General features: G+C 39.1%; 2 protein-coding genes across 5 annotated transcripts in view; both read left to right on the top strand.

The window, feature by feature from the left end:
* CPB2 (carboxypeptidase B2) overlaps positions 1-10,683 on the top strand; it is a 48,606-nt gene extending 37,923 nt beyond the window's left edge. The window contains exons 9-11 of the mRNA XM_056109877.1: positions 3,204-3,406; positions 7,543-7,630; positions 10,356-10,683. Coding sequence (XP_055965852.1) covers positions 3,204-3,406; positions 7,543-7,630; positions 10,356-10,540 — 476 coding nt within the window. The 3' untranslated portion in view covers positions 10,541-10,683. The remainder of the gene's footprint in view (positions 1-3,203; positions 3,407-7,542; positions 7,631-10,355) is intronic.
* Positions 10,684-16,300: 5,617 nt separating this feature from the next.
* Positions 16,301-19,756, top strand: part of ZC3H13 (zinc finger CCCH-type containing 13) — a 70,720-nt gene continuing 67,264 nt past the window's right edge. For 3 of the 4 annotated variants that reach the window (XM_056108569.1, XM_056108562.1, XM_056108553.1), the window contains exons 1-3: positions 16,301-16,362; positions 17,217-17,344; positions 17,815-17,924. In XM_056108569.1, coding sequence (XP_055964544.1) covers positions 17,228-17,344; positions 17,815-17,924 — 227 coding nt within the window. In that variant the 5' untranslated portion in view covers positions 16,301-16,362; positions 17,217-17,227. The remainder of the gene's footprint in view (positions 16,363-17,216; positions 17,345-17,814; positions 17,925-19,756) is intronic. The other variant, XM_056108578.1, reaches the window with a different exon arrangement.

The following is a 19,756-nucleotide window of genomic DNA, read 5'->3' as shown; positions in this document are numbered from 1 at the left end:
CCTGCTCTTATTAAGTAATTTAAATGTAACATGTCTGAATTAACATGCTCCAGAGTGGAAGAAAACACACTGATTTTGAAACCCTGCTGTAAAAATGGTAACACAAAATATCTCTTGAATATCTTTTGTGGATTATATTTAGAATGGTAATACTTTATACATATTGGATTAAGTTATTATATTGAAATTAGCTTTACTGATTTTTCAAAGAGATTGCTTTAGAAGCTGAGTACCTGTCTTGCATTATTTTTCTATGGCATAGTCTGGTCTCAGTCTGAGGAATTATATTAAGATAATACCATCTCTTCAGCTATCATGTAATCTCTATTGCTAGAATTATATATGAAGGGAGAATGACTTGAATATTCAAATGTGACCAAGCGATGGAAAATGCCTGGCTTAATTACATTATTGGTTAAAAGTTAGCACAAATAAAATACTAAAAAAAAAAATCTCAGATGTTCAGCATGACTTTTTCTTACACAAAAATGGATGTTTCACAAATGTTACATCTGTTTCCATGATCAAAAATCAAGGAGGAAACTAGGGCAAGCAATCTTAATATAGGCAGGTGCTGTGAGGGTAACTGTGAAGGATAGAGATGCCAAGAGTTGAGCCTTAACTATAGACTGCAGCTAAACCTGGGGAAAGTGTAGCTTGCTCAGTGAGTCCCCCCTTTTTTTCTTTCATCTCTGTGATTCACATCATGTGCCAGTCAGATTGGCACCTTTGACCTTGGTACAGTGGGGGCCAGTTGATTATAGAGAATGAGACAAATGCACAAGAAGACAGACACAAAAGGATTGTCCAAGCATTGGGTTTGCCTGAGCAGTCGTAGGAGAGCTCCCATGCTGGTCATTTATTTAATACAACATCGTTCCCCCACCATGATTGCCAACACATGAATCACTGTTTAAGTTGTCAGCGATACCAAGGACAGTCAGTAAGCACATCAACATTCAATAGATGCATTAAGAGCAGAGGCTGGAGCATTCACATAGTGAATGAGCAAATGCCCTAAAACTACAATATCAGGGGCTGGAGTGACAGTACAGTGGGTAGGATGCTTGCCTTGCATATGGCTGGCCTGGGTTCAATCCCTGGCATCCCATATGAAGCCTGACAGAAGTGATTCTTGAGTACAGAATCAGGAGTAAGCCCTGAGCATCACCAGGTGTGGCTCAAAAACAAGAGCAAACAAAAAGTATAAAGACAAGACAATTTCCTATTCTACTCTTGCCTATATTGCCTTATATATCTAAAAGACTCTAAACTGTTCCATTCTATTCTTGCCTGGGCATATGTTTGTTGCCCTGTTATGTGCTAAAACGACAAAATGTTTTACCCAGGGGACTGTCCTGACCTTGTGGATTTCTGTTAGGGGAATGACTTCCCACAACACTGGATATTTTGGTTTTTGATTTTGGATTCTCTTACACATGATGATGATGATGATGATGATGATGATGATGATGATGACAATGATGACGTTGATGATGATGATGATGATGATGATGACGACAACATCAATGAGAGCAAGGACAATGAGTAAAAATAACAAACCATAACTGAAAGCTTAATATATGTAGACACTGTGAAGATCATTTTATATTAGCTCATTGAATCTTCATTAAAAACACATTTAATGTATAATTTTTCCACTTAGAAGATAATGAAATTGAGGCATAGGTAGGTTTAAAATAATTTACCCACGTCCATGGAGCTACTAGATGGCAAAACTAATATTGAAATCAAGTGATTATACGCTTAGAAAAATGCCACATAGCCTCTTATTGTAAAGGATGGTTACCACCAATAAGATCCAATTTGCATCTCCTGAAATAACAGGGTTTATACTTCATACAACTGCAGTGAAGATTAAGTGGGATAGTTCATGTAAATTTTATCCCATTTCCTCAAAGTTAAGTATGTCTTCTCTGCATGCCAACTAGTTGTGATATTGTTATTATCTTCTTTGTTCAAGAGAACAATAGGACTGAAATCAGATTACTAATCATTATTAGTGGAGAGATTATTCAGATTGGCAGAACACAAGTTAAGTCAGGGTTAATCAACTGTTTCCAAGAGGAAATTTATCTTTTGACCCAGAGTCCCTTCTGTGTGCCTGGATCAACTCCTATGCCTTAAGGACATAAAATAGAATACTGCGAGCCAGATTACCACTTGCAGTCATACATTATAGAATCTCCCATATTTTCTCAAATGAATGAAGAAATGTTATTCTGTCACTAAATATTTATTGACATTTTATTTACTACACCACTTTAGTGAGTTAAAGATAGCATTGAAGGCAGATTCTTAGTTCTGAAATAACATATTTTTAATGACTACATTAATTAGTAATTTTTAAACAAAATGCACCAGAAAAAATATACAATGGACTAAAGAAAAGGTATTTTATTTGTTCTCACAAAGCTACAGGCTTGGCTGCTTTTCTTGTTTGGTTTTAAGGACAGCCACCGATTGTGCTAACTCAGAATTAACTCCTGGCTCTGAGCACAGGGTTACTTCTGGCAGTGCTTCGGGGAGCATATGTGAGACTGGGATCAAACTAGGTCAGCTGTGTGCAAGGCAAGTGCCTCACCCCATGTGGATAATCTCTTGAGCCTTAGCTGCTTTTTTCAAGTTGCTAGAGGGCTGCTCACAGGAAGGAGTATCTTGTTATGTGGCTATAAAAGATGCAACTTCAACAATGATGGTTGGAGGGATCATTCGGGATGGGAGATATGTGGTGAAAGTAGATAAAGGACCAAAAGTCATAGGCTCTCAGTATCTATATTGCAAACCAGAGTGCCCCAAAGTAGAGAGAAAGAGAGTATGGAGAAAATTGTCTGCCAGAGAGGCAGGGGAGGTTAAGATGGGGCGGGGGGGGGGGGGGGATGGAATACTGGGGGTATTGGTGGTGGAAAATGTGCACTGGTAGAGGGATGGGTGTTCGATCATTGTATGACTGAAACTCAAACATGAAAGCTTTGTAACTATCTCACAGCAATTCAATTAAAAAAATGTGACTTCAAAAGGAACTTAGACAACATTTAAGACACATCAGAGAGGTATTCTTCACAGGTTAATTCTTAGTTTATTCACATAAAATGTTTTAATACAAAGAATACATGGTCTAGTAAATCGCAATCTCTAATAATATTTATTTCTCTTTATTATCTATATCCATTTCACCCCAGAGGAAGGTGCATCAAGTTTCTCATGCTCAGAAATATATTGCGGACCTTTTCCTGAATCAGAACCAGAAGTGAAGGCAGTAGCTGATTTCTTGAGAAGAAATGTAAACCACATTAAAGCTTACATCTCGATGCATTCATATTCCCAGAAAATACTATTCCCATATTCCTATAGTAGAAGCAAGAGCAAAGATCATGAAGAATTGGTAAGTGCCACTTTATTACATTTATCACTAGCATTTTTGAAGAAAAATCCAATTTCAAGAATTGAAAACTGTCAGAAAAAAATAATTCACCGGGTATTTGTTCTATATGGCCTTACCTTGAGGATAGAAACTTCAGTCTTGCAGATGAACTTCCTAAGAAATAATTTCTTAAAGATGAGGGATCCATTCTACCTGGACCTGATTTGCAGGAGAAGCCATATGAGGACACACAATGGCAAGAATCTCTGGAGTTAGGTATTTTCTTTGTGGTAATTAGATTTCTACACATCATACAGAGTCAAGTCCCAGACAACACTCAACAGTTTAGTATCAGAAATTTTTCAGAAACCACACATGGCTACATTGGGGAAGGGGCGGGCATGCAGTATGGGAGAAAGAACTTAAGACTCACACATACTAGGTGTGTGCTCTACCACTTGAGTCATATGCAAGGCCCCAGAATTTAGATTTTTTCATAAGCTGATCTCTCTGACCCAAAGGCAGGAAGGAGTCCATTGTTTTGTTTTAGTTCTATAGAACTTAGTGAACAATGAAAGAGCGACTCACAATGTCAGCTAACTTCCTTACCGTTCTTTTCTCCTGCATAGTCCTTGTTTGCTGGCAAAGGATGCAGATTTTCCAATGATTAAGGTCAGACCTAGCCAAATTCTCACTCCGGATGATTTATACACAAAGGAAGAACTATGGCAATATTTCAGTTCTTATCCAAAGTCCTATCTTTATGAAGTGATTTATTTCTTACTAACTCATTTTATACTGATTCTAACAGGTTAAATTATAGTTACTTAATCAAGATCTGAGGGTTAAAAGTAGGTAAAAGGATTTTTAAAAAAATTTTATTAGTGACAAACCAAGAAGTACAGTTGTAGAGTTACAAGTCTTTGTGCTTGGGTTTCAATTATACAACAATTAAGTACCCATCCCTCCACCCGTGCCCATTTTCCACCACCACGGATCCCAGTATCCTTCCCACCCCCCATCCCCCCTCCCATCCCACCCTGCCTCTGTGGCAGGGCATTCCCTTTTGTTCTCTCTCTCCTTTTGGGTGCTGTGGTTTGCAAAAGAGGCATTGAGTGGCAATCATGTTCGGTCTATAGTCTATGCAAAAGGATTTTCTTGATAACCTTTCAGTATCAATATTGCAAACCACAATTCCCAAAGGGAGGAGGGGAAAGAGAGAGATACAGAGAGAGAGAGAAAGACAGAAAGAGAGAGAGAGAGAGAGAGAGAGAGAGAGAGAGAGAGAGAGAGAGAGAGAGAGAAAAGAAAAGCGCCTATCATAGAGGCAGGCAGGGGTGGGGGGTGGGGTGTGATGAGAGAGAACCTGAGAACACTGGTTTTGGGAAGTGTACAGTGGTGGAGGGATGGGTGTTGGAATACGGTACAACTGAAATCCAATTATGGACAGCTTTGTAAGGGTCTGTCTCACAGTGTTTCAATAAAAAAGTTAAGGGAAAAAAGAAAAATAAAATAAAAAATGAAACACAAAGTATAGTCACTTTGAGAGCCAATAGTTTTAAAATGACAAATACAAGATTATTTTCTGAAGCGTTTATTTGAAACGTACTTACAAATACTTTTCTACTCAAGGGAAAAGTATTTTGGAAGTCTTCCCTACCGGTTTTATCGTTGAAGAGATTATAGTCTATTTATCATCTGAGGGTATAATATTTGATATTGCCTTACATTGGGTTACTGTTATTGCAAGTGTTTGTTGGGAATGCAAAATACTGTATTATTCAAATATTAAAGGACATGTTCAGTAAGACCCTGTCCTATAAGAGGATATAATGTGATTAGGAAGCTCAACCATCAGCAAGTGTTACCAATAACTGTACATTAAGATATACTAACTACCAAATAAATGGCACGACTGATAGAACACATGGCTGGCATAGTTTTCAAGGCCTCCTCTTAATTTGCCTCAATTTAGAAGTAATCACTGCTTAGCAAAAAACTAATATCTCCGTGCTTGAGAAATTTATACTCTATTAAGTGGTACATACTGTAAAAAAATATATATATGAAGTGTGTTGAGAAACATAAAATTTCACTTAAAAATGAGAGGCTTGGGTTTCTATAGTCAAACGGGTAGTGAGGACATTTCAAGCTGAGGAGAGGACATACTGCACAGGTAGTCAGAAAACAGGTCAGGCCAACTGTGAATAAAGTTGTACTTTATTCTATAGGCAACGGGGTTCCGATATTTTTTGAGGGAAACAGAAGCACAGCATGATGTTCATGGATATTCCTTGGGGTTATTCAACAGAGAGGCTACGAACACCATGATTCTAGTTTCCATTTGGGAAAATCTGGGTATGTTAGAACCAGACACAATGTAACAGGAGACTGGTTTATTATCCTGCTCCATTCTGGGGGAATTATTGGAATTATTAATTTTATTTGATGAATATTGTAGACTTTGTGAGAGAATGAGAAGAGAATATATTAGGTGAATTTATTTTTGAAGAGAAGATGGATTTCAAGTTTACTGAAATATATAAGTCCATATTGTTTGCCTTTGAAAATAGAACCACCCTGAATGTTTCCAGTATCATCTAAAATATAGTTACACTTCGCTTGATGAAAAAAAGAATTCCTGAGAAAGATATGTGACAACTATTTTTCCTTCAAATTGAGGCCAGAAATATAGAACAGGAGGTAATGCACCTGCCTTGCATGCAGCTGACCCAGAGTTGATCCCTGGAATTGTCTCCCTCCTCCCTGCTGGGGTCACTCCTTAGTACAAAGCCAAGAATAGTCCCTGTGCACTGTCAGGTGTGGTACACGCCGCAAAAAAAAAAAAAAAAAAAAAAAAAAAAAACACCCTAATGCTAAATTAAAGAAAAATTCTGGTCTACTAGGACTTTATTATTATGATCATTATTTTTTATTATTATAGTGTCAGAGACTGAGCCCAGGGAATCACTGGTGCAAAGAAAGTACTTTATTGCTGAGGACTAAGAGTCTATGTTTAAGGCCACTTAATTTTGATTTCTATAAGCAAAACCATTTTAAAAGTTAAATTTAGTCTTCTCCATTTACCTTTTGGTAAATATAATTTTCATATATATAAAGATTTCCAAGTTTGTTGTGCTACACTAATACATAATATTGTATAATTTAAAAGTGTACATGATCATTTGATACATATATATTTGAAATAATTCACACAATGTTAATACATCTATCACTTTATATCATTAGAGTTTTTTGTGGTTGGTAACACGTATTGTCTAAGCAATTTTCAAGTATATAACACCTTCTTAGCTAACCAACATGAAACATACTTGATCCTCAGAATTTATTTAGACTCTCACTAGAAAGTTGTATCCTTTAACCTAACATTTATTAACCTTTTCCAGACTGTAGCCCCTTTCTTACTATTTTTCTTATAGTGGTCCCCTGTCCTATAGGTTAGTTCTTTAGTCTCTTGCTATGGTTAAAAATGTGGAAAATATGCGGTTTTCACTTGTAACCCCTTTGGAATATCTTGAGATAGCACAGGGAACCTCCTTTCCCACCCCATCCCCCACCATTGTATTTGGTTTCTTTATGAAGGGTTTTCCTCCCTTCACTTCCATTTACTGCTGTGGTTGTTTTGATGATTGGGGGTTGCATACTTACCTGCTTATAGTACTCCCACACTTGTCCACTCCATTGGCCAGGAATCACTTAGTTGTGATGCTCGTGTGCACATGCTAGTTTTAGTTCTCACCAGGGGGTTCTGAGATGCGCACACACATGTTTGTAAGGATTTTCATGTCTTACTACAGCCCTCAGTGCTCCCTGGGGGAGGGGGGGGGCTGCAGATTTTAGTCAGGTGCTCACACATGCCTGGCTGCAACATGCAGAGTGTATCCTTCTCTTTCAGCTCTGAGGTCCCAAACATCAGTCAGCAGAGCCTTGCACTTGGTATGGTACATGTGGGCTGCACCAGAAATCAAACATGTAGCCTCCTTCTTGTAAGGCAGAAGCTTTCTGCCATTGAGCCACCCCCTGAGCCCTCATCGATAGAGTTTGATTTAATTAATGTATGATTGTTTTTAAAAGAAATGTCCTGCTCTGTTTCTAATTAGCATGTTAACAAAAATTCTATATTCTATTGATTTTAGTCCCAGGTGGCCAGTGAAGCTGTTTATGCTATTCAAAGTACTAACAGAAATAGCAGATACACACATGGCACTGGTTCAGACAGTTTATGTAAGTATTTCTTCTTAACCTATTGTAAAACATGGAGTTAGTAAAAAAATCAGTATGGATTTAATTTTTCTAAATTAAATGTTGGGCTGCAGCGAGCAGGTAGGGTGCTTGCCTTGCACGCAGCTGACCTGGGCCGGCCCAAGTTGGAATCCTCTGCCCTTCTTGGAGAGCCGGGCAAGCTACCGAGAGTATCATGCCTGCACGGCTAAGCCTGGCAAGCTATCCGTGACGTATTCAATATGCCAAAAACAGTAACAACAAGTCTTGTTACTGGTGCCCGCTCAAGCAAATCGATGAACAACGGGAGGACAGTGCTACAGTGCTAAATTAAAAGATGAGACAAATCTTTGTTAAATGATTGGATTATAGTAATTAGAAACAGAAGAATAATAGCCTTCCAAAGCTACATTTAAAAAGGAGCCAGAATGATATTTAAGAAATTATGCTCATTGCTACAGAGGAATTGAAGATTTGGCATTGTACTAGTGAGTGAAGCAGAAAAGTCATAAAATGTCAATAAGATGTGTAAGAGGCCCAGGGGTAACATGTAAGGTCACTCAAGGCGAAAGTTACACAATCTAGGGATCATCATTTACTTTTAATGCTCCTTAGTGATGACTTGTGCCCAAGAGTATAACTTACCACACTCTATAATTTAACATACTGGGGCTTTTGATTTCTATTTTGCTGGTGTCAAGTATAGAACTCAGGGTTTCATACATGCAAGGTCAGTGCTCTTTCATATCCCTGCCCTAACAAATATTTAAAAAGAATTTCTGCCAATTATCTATTTAAGGACTCCTTTGTACCCATGGTGGGATGACAGACAATGTTTTTTCCCTTTTGAATCTGAAGTGGGTTAATGGTAAAAATACAAACAAAATAGATATGTGTTTGCCCCCAGGTAATAATAGCTTGTAGGTCAATTCCAGCACTATTCTAGTTTTTTTTATGTCTTCTGTTACCTCTATGAATGCTATTCTATAAACATATCCAGAGCCTTTTCCCTATATTCTTGGGTTTTTTTGTGGGGGAGGGGCACTATAGCAATGATCAGGGGTTACTCCTGGCTCTATGCTCAGGAATCACTACTGGTAAACTCAGGGGACAAGTGGGTGACAGGGAGTGAACCTGGGTCAGACTCATGCAAGGCAAACTCCCTAATTGCTGTACTATTGTTTGGTCCACTTCTATTTTTTAAATGGTTGGAAAATAATCAACAAATGAGTAGGATGATGTGATATGAAAATGATGAGAAATCCATGTTTTAGGGACATAGTTCTATTTGAATCAACTATATATATTTACATTGTCTTTAAGAGGGCTGGAGCGATAGCACAGCCGTAGGGCGTTTGCCTTGCACGCAGCCAACATGGCCGACCCGAGTTCGATTCCTCCGCCCCTCTCGGAGAGCCCGGCAAGCTACCGAGAGTATCTCGCCCGCACGGCAGAGCCTGGCAAGCTCCCCGTGACGTATTCGATATGCCAAACACAGTAACAACAAAGTCTCCAATGGAGACGTTACTGGGCCCGCTCGAGCAAATCGACGAACAACAGGAGGGCCTTTGTCTTTAAGAGAGAGCTTCTATGAACCCAGTTAAGACTTATGACACATCACATGCTACATAAAGCCTAAACTGCTATTTACTGTCTAGATCATTACAGCATAAAATTACTAATCTTCCATGCAACAATTATAAAGAATTAAAGCAAATATGCACAGCGGTAAGGCGTTTGCCTTGCACGCAGCCAGCCTGGCCGAGCCAAGTTCGATTCCTCCGCCCCTCTCGGAGAGTCTGGCAAGCTACCGAGAGTACTCAATATGCCAAACACAGTAACAAAAGTCTTACAATGGAGATGTTACTGGGCCCGCTCGAGCAAATCGATGAACAACGGGAGGACAGTGTTTTTTTGACAGAATGCTTCTAGAAAAAAGTACTATAAAGAAACAAAGAAGTGAGCAGGCATAATTAAGATTGTTCGTAGGGCTGGAGCTATAGTAGAGTGGGTAGGGCATACTCGAGTCTGGAGTGATCCCTGAGAGCAGAGTCAAGAGTAAACCCTGAGCACTGCCAGGTGTGGGCCCCAAACAAAACAAAACAAAAAACGGGTGTTCATTATAAAGTGTTTTGTATGAATTAGGAATTACAGAAAATCTAACAGACTTTAAATAAGTATATATACATTTTGAAATATTTTTCTAGCTTTCTCATGCAATTCTGATCTAAATAAAAGTGAGATTGCGCCTCTAAATTCATATTGTAAAAGTTTGCCATGATAGCTTATGTTGAGAAATATAAAATAGCATGTAGAGAATTATTTTGCTTATATAGGAAAAATTAAGTGTGTGAATACATTCCATGAAAGTAAAGGCATTTAGAAGTAAACGGTGATTATGCACTCCTGGTAGGACTTTAAAGGTGCTTTTAAATTTCTACCATGACCTGTTTTCCTTCCATGACTATTTTCTAACAGATTCTTAGGTTATTTAATAATTAGGGGGGAAAAGACTTTTACAGTTTAGGGTTTGGTGTGGGGGTACTGGGCACACCTGGATGTTCAGGGAACTGTTTCTTTCTCAGAGGTGGGCAGAAATTTCAGTGGTGCCCAAACTATCTCTCTGACACGCCATTTTCATTTTGATGATTTAAAAAAAAAAGTCTCATTTTGTTAGTTAAGTCAATCATTTCTGCTTAAGAACTGTTTCTTTTTTTCTTCTCGATAGATCTAGCCCCAGGAGGTTCCGATGACTGGGTCTACGACTTGGGCATCAAATATTCCTTTACAATTGAACTACGAGATAAAGGCGAATACGGGTTTTTGCTGCCAGCGCGTTACATCAAACCCACTTGTTCAGAGGCTTTAGCTGCCGTGTCTAAAATAGCTCGGCATGTTATCAAAAATATTTAATATTGGCTTTTCCACTTCACTCCTGTGTTTTAATTGAATGATTCTAATAAGAACAAATTATTGTATCACTTTCTGTTTTCAGTTTTATCAGCAATTTCGATAAAATGCTTACTTCTTGGTTTTGTCAAAAAAAAAAAACAAACAAACCCAAAACAACAAAATAAACGCTGCTTTGAAATTACAACCAAACAAGGGTCATTGCTTAAGAACTGTAAGTGGTTAGGCGCTAAAGTTCCCTTCCACTCGCAAAGTTTGACTAGCAGTCTCCAGTGACTTTACTAACTTGTTTGATGCAGATCATGGGATCCTAAGCAACAAAACAGGTGGTCAGAAGTAATACAAAGTTTCATGTTTCAAAGGTCCAAAAGATCAGGGCTCGCGCCTTAAACAAATAAAAAAATTAAAAAAATCACGGTGCATTTCATTACATTAGTTCAATGGAAATATCGACTGTGGCCCAGAAAAATGAGGAATGTCAAAAAAAAAAAATTCTTCACCACCACCTTCTCAGCTGAAGGAGCAAATGAATTCAAACAAACAAAATGCCCCCAAGAAATTGCAGTTACTTTCGACAAAAAAAAATGTGATATTTTGCGCACTGACAACGATGTTCTATGCAAAAAAAAAAATTATGGAATAAAGGAGGAAAGGGTCTTAAACTCCCTTGGAGTGGAGGTTTGGGCGTTCAGGGACGCCCAGGATGGAGCCCGGCGAGCGCGGTACCGCGCGGAAGGCAAGCGCTTTCCTCGGAGTCACCTTTACCCCCGGAGGGGGCGTGTCCACGAAGGGGCGGTGCCTACACGCTGACGACTAATCTCGGGGCCGGAAGCGGCTTTGATCTACCGAGGAACAGGGCTAACCCTCGACTTCCGGTGGCATTTGGAGGCCAGCGTCTAGCGGCCTGGGAGTGTTTTCGTTATAATCATCATTTTCGGCTCTCGCCTCTGTCCGTCTTCTTCTTCCCCACCACCCCTTTCCTCACACACGTCGATGTCTGCTTGACCCTGGCCAAGCGGCGGGCGGCGGCCTCTCGTCAGCCACCCCCGAGGGCCCCCGGCTGGCCCCAGGCCGCTTCCCGGGAGCCGCGCGTGCCCCTTCCCCTCGCCGTCGTCCCGGGGCCGGGCGCGGGGACCGAGAGTCGCCTCCCCCGCTCCCCGGGGCGGCGGCGGCCCCTCCACCTTGCTCTTGGCGAAGGGAATTCCGGGAGGAGGTAAGCGTTCCGGGAGAGCGGCTGTGAGCGTCGGGCGGAGGGGCAGAAGGCGTTTGGCGGACGCGCCAGGTAGGGCGCGGCCCGGAGTCTTCCTTCATCTCCTCTCGGGCCACCCACCCCGAGATCCGGAGCTCCTCCCGCCCAGAAACGCCGCGGTAGACCAGGGGCTTCAGGTTCTGGAGAGGTTTTTGATTTTTCACCCCCCCCCCCCCAAGAGCCCTAGTGGAATCGGACCGAAGGCTACTGGGGTCGCCTTCGTGGACTTGGGCATCCTTGCATTTGTGTGCAATGAAAAGGGTGCAGGAATCTGGGCTTGGATTTGTATACTCACCCCCTTTTTTTCTTTTGCATTACGCACCTCTCTGCGCTTCTTTTAGGGTCTTGCTTTTTCACCTCCGTGGTTCTTTTCCCACTTAGAGTCTGGGAGTTGGAGAGCTTTACCTGAGCGGCTGGCGCTTTCCCTACTTGGTTACGTTTGGCAACTCTTTCGGGCAGGGCTGGGTTGGGGGGGGCCTGAAAGGAAGGGGGCGAATATTTCGAAAGGCTAAACGAATTTTTTTTTTGGCAACACCCCCCTTCCCCCAAACACCAATGCTAACCTTTTATTTAGCGTTGACACTCCTTGAGCCGTATCCCTAGGATCTTGTTTGCGGGGCGGCGTCTCATAAGCTATTCTGTTATGCCTGTGAGATAATTCAGAATCCTTTGAACTGCTTTTGAAAATGGGTGGGTTTGCGCAGTCCCTTCTTCGGGCCTTTGGCTTCTTGGGAAGTTGGGAAAAGACGATCGCCGCCCGAGTTTTCAAAGTCCGGGCCACATGCAGGAAATCCCCTAGGGTTTACACAGTGCTAATCTGTGTGTAGATGGTGTCGCTTAGCCCGAGTCTCATGGGAAATTACTGGCTCTAGTGCGTAATAAAGTATTCCTAGGGTATTTTGTCGACATACCCGTAACTTTGCACACATTCCGAGTTTTTAAGTGGCAGTTATATTATATATGACAGCTTTAACACAAGACTAGGACTCTTGGTGCTGCTGTGTATACATTTGCATCTGTAAAAACAGCCACACCTTGCAAGTAGCCCTCTTGTTAGGATTCGGTTCTATCAAATACCACAACTCTTCCTGCATTTTGAGTGAATATATTTTGAAATTTGCAGTTACTTCTAACTTTTATATTTGTTAATTTAAAAATTAACAGTTTTTTAAAAAAAACTTACAGATTTTTGTATTTATACTAAATTTAAATGGCACAAGCCATTTAAATTTTGTACTTAAATGGCTTGTGCCATTTAAATTTTTATGAAGTTATTGGAAAATTAATGTTAGTAATGCTAATTTGTGTTACAGTATGCATGTACGTATGGAAAGAAAAATGGTTTAATTTGTATATATTTGAAGAGTTGACTTTCAGAATGTTTTCTTGCATCTTCCCAAAAGTACTTTATGCATTTCAAAAGGATGGAACTTGTTTGTTTCATTGGATATTTAGTAGCAGTTGAAACTAACTTGTTGACTTGCAAAGTGTGGTTTGATCTCTTTTTTTGAAGTTTGATATATTGCACTTGGTTTATGCATGATATGTTATTCTTAGTGCCTAGTCTTTTACATCCCCCCCCCATAATGCAACAATCTAGTTTTGCTCATTCCTATATAGTTCGCTCAGTTCTCTCAGTTAATTTGGGATTTTTTAGGTCTGCTGTATAGCAGCAGTCTGCAAGGTTTGTTTAGAAAGTTCTTTAAAAAATCCTCACAGGTTGGCTATGCACCAAATAATCTTTCACTTGAAAAATTTTGTGTGACCCTTTTTTAGAGCCTCAGTGCATTAAAGTGTATGAAATAAAAGTACACAGGAATATTTATCCACAGGGAGGGATAGTTCTCATTCATTGAGAACTTTTGTGTTTCAATAAAATCAATCTTTGTTTTAAAGAGGTAGTAGAAACATTTATTCTGCAAATGGATGGGAGAAATGGGGAAAAAACTCAACGGACTGTTAACAGTGTCACTCTCACTTTCATAATCCTAGAGTGGGGGAAACAGAGCAGTAAGTGGGTATTCTTAAAACTAGAGAGTATTTTAAAACAGAACCGCAAGAAAAACAGCCAAACTCCAATATAGGGAAGACTTAAATTTTAACTTTTCACATATCTTAAAATGCCCCCTTAATCACATTCTGATGTTATTTATTGCCCCTTGTGGAACAAATCTTTTAGATAGAAATTTTGGATCAGATCATACAACATTAGTGAGAGTAGTTTTAAATTAATATGATTATATGCTTTTTTTGAGGGAGTATAATAAATTTTATATATTTAGACTACTAGGATTTAAAGTATAGTATTTTTTGCAAACATAAACTATTTTATCTAAGGCCCTCCCGTTGATCATTGATTTGCTCGAGCGGGACCAGTAACGTCTCCATTGGAGACTTTGTTGTTACTGTGTCTGGCATATCAAATACTCTCGGTAGCTTGCCGGGCTCTCCGAGAGGGGCGGAGGAATCGAACTGGGGTCGGCCATGTTGGCTGCATGCAAGGCAGACGCCCTACCCGCTAAATCATCATTATACTTAGATAACTTTTTGAGTCACTTGTCATCCTGTTGATCATCGATTTGCTTGAGCAGGCGCCAGTAACGACTCCCATTTGTTCCTGTCGCATGGTAGCATAGCCCAATGGAATATTTGGGAACTCTTTCAGGGTCAGGGGAATGAGACCCGTAGTTGTTACTGTTATTGGCATATCGAATATGCCACGGGTAGCTTGCCAGGCTCTGCTGTGTGGGCGAAATACTCTCGGTAGTTTGCTGGGCTGTCCGATAGGGATGGAGGTGTTTGGGGCGGCCTCTGATCGCTTTTACGCGTGTTCCCAGTCTACCGAATGCAAGCTTTTGGTTGACTGGTTGGCCGCTTGCTCCAGGAAAAACAGCTTTGGGCAATAGATAACTTTTTGAGTACTGATAAAAATTCCTAGATGATCAGAATTCTTCATTACTATTCTACCACAAATAGGAAGACTCTTTGGGCCATACTTCACTGTACTCAGGATTCATTCCTGGCTGGACTCAAGGACTATATGGGGTACTGAATACAGGTTTCTCATCTGCAAGGCAAGCACCCTGACGTGCTCTGCTGTCCTTGCTTATCCTAGGACTAGATAGAACATTGAAGAGAGGCTGTAACACCATGCTTTCTAACAATAGGGTTAGCAGATAAGGAGAGAAGTAAGTGCTCATCCAAGCAACAGGTTTCAGACCAATAAGAAAACCAGTATTTGGAACCCTCAGGAAAACATTGAAAAGAGAGATAATGATGACTGCTTGGGATTTTTAGTATTGTAATGGCTTATTGCTTCAACTGTGGAAAACAGTATTACTAGTTTTTTTTAAAGGCAGATGTGTTGGGAGTGGGGTATATTGGGAGTAATTTATTTTGGTTGCAGAACCAAATGTTTGCATTAGCAGTGGAAGAGAAAATGTTAAGGTTTCACTTAGTCTTCTTGAGACAGTTATGGTGGAATGTTGTGTTTGTTTCTGAGTTCTAGGAGAATTTTCTCAGCCTCATATAACTCTTTAGTTCTTTGTTTTCAGTAAAGCAGATATCCATAAATTTTACTCTGGGCCTGAGAGGTAGATAGTAAAGCAGGTAAGATGCTTGTCTTGTATGCAGCTGACCTGACTTTGGTTCCTTGTACCACATATTGTCTTGACTAAAAGGCTCTAGTGATCCCTGAGCGCAGAGCCAGGAGAAAACCTCAAGTACAATGGGTTGAGCACATGTTTTGGGAAACCTGGGTTCTGTACCTGTCAGTACATGGTCCCCCTAAAACTGCTGGTAGTAGAGCTCAGCACTGCTGAGTGTGACCTCATCGCCCACTCTCCCCCACCACCCAGTGACTTGAAAGTAATACCTAATTAAACCCCCCCATAATTTTACGTATTTTTTAAGATTTAATACTACCATGATTTAACTACCTGTCTAGTGATTTGCCTTTACTTTGAAAACATATTAAAGCATGTCTGTGAACTCTAAATATACCAATTCTGTGCTGATTATGCTAAGTGAAACTTCAATTTCTTCAGCTGCAATTATTCATTTTTGTAATTTAAAGATAATTGATAAAAAAAACTAATTTTTAGATTGTATAAGTGGTGGTATGAATTAGCTCTCCTAGGCATTTTCTGTCTACTTCCCACTTTCTGTCCGCTTACAGTGATTGTGTATTCTTTAGGTCATTCTAGTCTCTAGAATTTAATATTGATTTCTAATGCAAATCATACTGTTTCCTGAAATTTTTATTTTCAGTTGAATCACCTGATTTTATGTATGGTTTTGTTTCTTTTATGGTTTTAGTTTCAGTGCTTTATTTTGTAATTTTTAAAAATAATTTGTCTAGTTATGATAAAGATAAGATAGCTTGTTCATTACTTGACCTTTGACTTTTATTTCATTATTGTATAGGTTATAGAAACATGTTGGCTTTATCTAATTCTACAGTCTATTTTGAAAGAAACCCATTTTTATTTATTTTTTATCTTTATCAAGGTGATTTTCAATACTGTTAATGAGAGTTTCTTGCATACTTCATTTCAACACCACATCTACTACCAAGGTATACACTTCCTCCCAAATGCCCCTCCTTTTCCCCTTCCTGTCCCTCTCACCCCTACCCACCTTGCTAAGTTCTTGAACCAACTCTTCAGTTCTGTTACCTTCAGTCACTTGAAGAAACTAATTTTTATCAACATTAGTTTTTATTTGTTTGTTGCACACCTAATTGTACCCGGGACTTACTACTGGCCCTGGGCCAAAAGATAACTCTTGGTGGGCTCAGGGGACCACATAAGGTGCTAGGGATTGAACCTAGGTAAGCCAAGTACAAGGAAAGCACTCTGTTTTTGGAAAATAAATATTCTTTTAAGACTGCTCTTTGGTCTTTGTAAGACAAAAACATAAATGTTTATTTTTCTTCTAAACTGGTCCTTAGAGCATAACTATTTATTGCTGCTTAAACTACATAAAGCATGATTTCTATTATCAATAAAATGCCTGATTTTATTTTCCCTATTTTTTCTTTTAACTTTTACAGATAGCCAATTGATAGAAAGTTCTAGCACAACTCTTTCCTAAAATGTAACTATTAATTTTTGGGACAACTTTTACAAGGAGTTTAGGAATGAAATACTTTATAATGTGTTACTTGAGGTTCAATAAATACTGTGGAAACAATTGTGATTAAAATCTTTTTTCACTCTGTACGAAAGGTGAAATTCTAGTTAACAGATTTAAAAGCTGTAGTATCTTAGAAGATAACTTTTGTTTACCTCTGACTTCTTAAACTTTCTTTTCCCAAGGATAATCCATTATACTTTTGCAATGTACCTATAATTTTAGTTACTTGTAAGCTGTTAACTCAGTTATTTAAAAATGAGGAATTTTACAGTTTTGCTTCTCTCTTCTGGTTAGGGTAGTACAAAATGTCAAAAATTAGAAGAAAGGTTACAGTGGAAAATACCAAGACCATATCTGATAGTACATCCCGAAGGCCCAGTGTATTTGAGAGGCTTGGACCAAGCACTGGCAGTACAGCAGAGGTAAGTTGTCATTAATAATAGTCACACACAGTCACATAAATACAATTCTGTCTTGACACTCTGATTTACAAAGGTAAACAGACTCTTTCAGGAATGTTGGTTCCGGGGCTGGAGCAATAGCACAGAGGGTAGGGCATTTGCCGACCCCGGTTCGATTTCCGGAATCCCATATGGTCCCTTGAGCACCACCAGGAGTGTTTCCTGAGTACCATGAGTAACCCCTGTGCATTGCCGGGTGTGACCCGAAAAGCAAAAAAATAAAATTAAGAATGTTGGTTCATAAATGTTTTCAAATTTGTTTCATGGAAATGAGTGGAGCAATTATTTTTCCTCTTTTGCTTTGATGTTTATGTTTTTTTGGGAAGTTATATATCAGGATAACTGGAATAGGGGAGGGGCTATAATTTCTTTTAATTTTGTCTCACTAAAATCTTTTTTCCCATAAGTAAATGTAAACATCTCTCTCTTAGACACAGTGTCGTAACTGGCTGAAGACTGGCAACTGTCTCTATGGAAATACATGTAGATTCGTACATGGCCCTTCACCGCGTGGTAAAGGTTATAGCAGCAATTATAGAAGGTACGCGTTTTGAAATTTTCTTGTACCATAGGAAGATTTTAATTAGTATAAGAATCAAATGCAACCATGTAGTCTGTGGTGGATGCCTCTTAGTGGGAGGGCAAGATCAGCATATCAAAATTAATAAGTTAGTTTGCTTTAAAATTAACTTTCAGCATTTACTTGATTTGATAAATAAATGTATTTACCCTAGATACCTAGTAAATTGCTACTTCAGGCAGCAGAATTTTATGGGGTTTTTTGTGTGTGTGAGAAATTACTTTTAACCCTCAAAATATTAAAATTTAAATGAGATACAATTTTAGCTCAAGATTTTCAAAATTTCTATTTTAATGACAAAGCACAATCTAAGGCAGCTCTGTAGATGAAAATGAATTTGCTAAATATCGCAACTTAAATGAATATATTTATGTGTGGATAAAACATAGTGCCTCTTTAGTATATCAGTTTTGCCTTTAATAAAAAACAGGTTAACCTTTCCTAATAAAAAAACTTTCATTTTTATTTCATTAACATAATTTTATTATGGTGCTTAAAGTTGTGATTTCTATGATCACAAAAAACAGTTTTAACTTAATTGGTAAGCAGATTATTTGCTTAGTTCTAAAATTGCTTGTGAAGATCCAGCAAACACACACGTTCATGTTAAAAACTCTCAACAAAATGGAAATTGAAGAAGCTTTCTTCAGTATAGTCAGAGCCATCTACCACAAGCCTATAGCAAGTATTATTCTTGATGGGTAGAAACTAAAAGCCTTCCCTCTAAGATCGGGGACAAGACAAGTTGCCCACTCTTACCACTTCTATTCAATATAGTATTAGAAGTTCTTGCCATAGTAGTTAGGCAAGAAAAATATCAAGGGCGAGGCATGCTATCACTATTTGTGGATGACATGATACTAAGAAACTTCTAAAGACTACAAAAAAGCTCCTAGATACAGTAGATTAGTAAAGTGGCAGCCTACAAAATCAACACCCAAAAGTCCATGGCTTTCCTGTCTACAAATAATGAAAGAAAAGAAGGAGATGTTTAAAAAACGATCCCGTGCACAATAGTGCCTCAGAAAATTAAGTACCTCGGAATCAACTTAACTAAAGAAGTAAAGGACCTATACAAAGAAAATTACAAAACACTGCTTCAAGAAATAAAAGAGGACTCTAGGAAATGGAAACATAGCCTCTGCTCATGGATCAGGAGGATTAACATTGTCCAAATGGCAATACTCCCCAGAACATACAGATTCAGTGTGGTCCCTGTAAAGATACCCATGACATTTTTCAAAGAAATAGATAAAACACTCTTGAAGTTCACTCCCTCTACCCCCCACCCCCATAGCTAAAGCGATCATTGGGAAAAAGAAGATGGGTGGCATCACCTGCCCCAACTTCAAACTGTACTACAAAGCAACATTAATTAAAACAGTATGATACTGGAATAGAAACAGACCTGCAGATCAGTGGACAGAGTTGAATACTCTGTCACAGACTCAAATATATGATCACTTCAGCTTTGATAAAGGAGCAAGAAATGTGAAGTGGAGCAAGAAAAGCCTCTTCAACAAATGGTGCTAGGAAAACTAAGACAGCTACACAAAAAAAAATAAACTCAGACCTCTGTCTAATGCCAGGTACAAAACTCAGATCAAAGTGGATTAAAGGCCTCAATATTAGACCTGAATCCCTAAGGTACATGGAGGAAAATGTAGGTAGAACCCTCCATGACTTGGAAGCTAAAGGCATCCTTAAGGATGAAACACCACTGACCAAGCAAGTGGAAACAAACATGAACAAACGGGACTATATTAAACTAAGACGCTTCTGCACCTCAAGAG

Source organism: Sorex fumeus, unplaced genomic scaffold (assembly GCF_029834395.1).
Source record: "Sorex fumeus unplaced genomic scaffold, SorFum_2.1 ptg000008l, whole genome shotgun sequence".
Classification (NCBI taxonomy): Eukaryota; Metazoa; Chordata; class Mammalia; order Eulipotyphla; family Soricidae; genus Sorex; species Sorex fumeus.
This window is presented reverse-complemented; position numbering and strand designations above follow the sequence as displayed.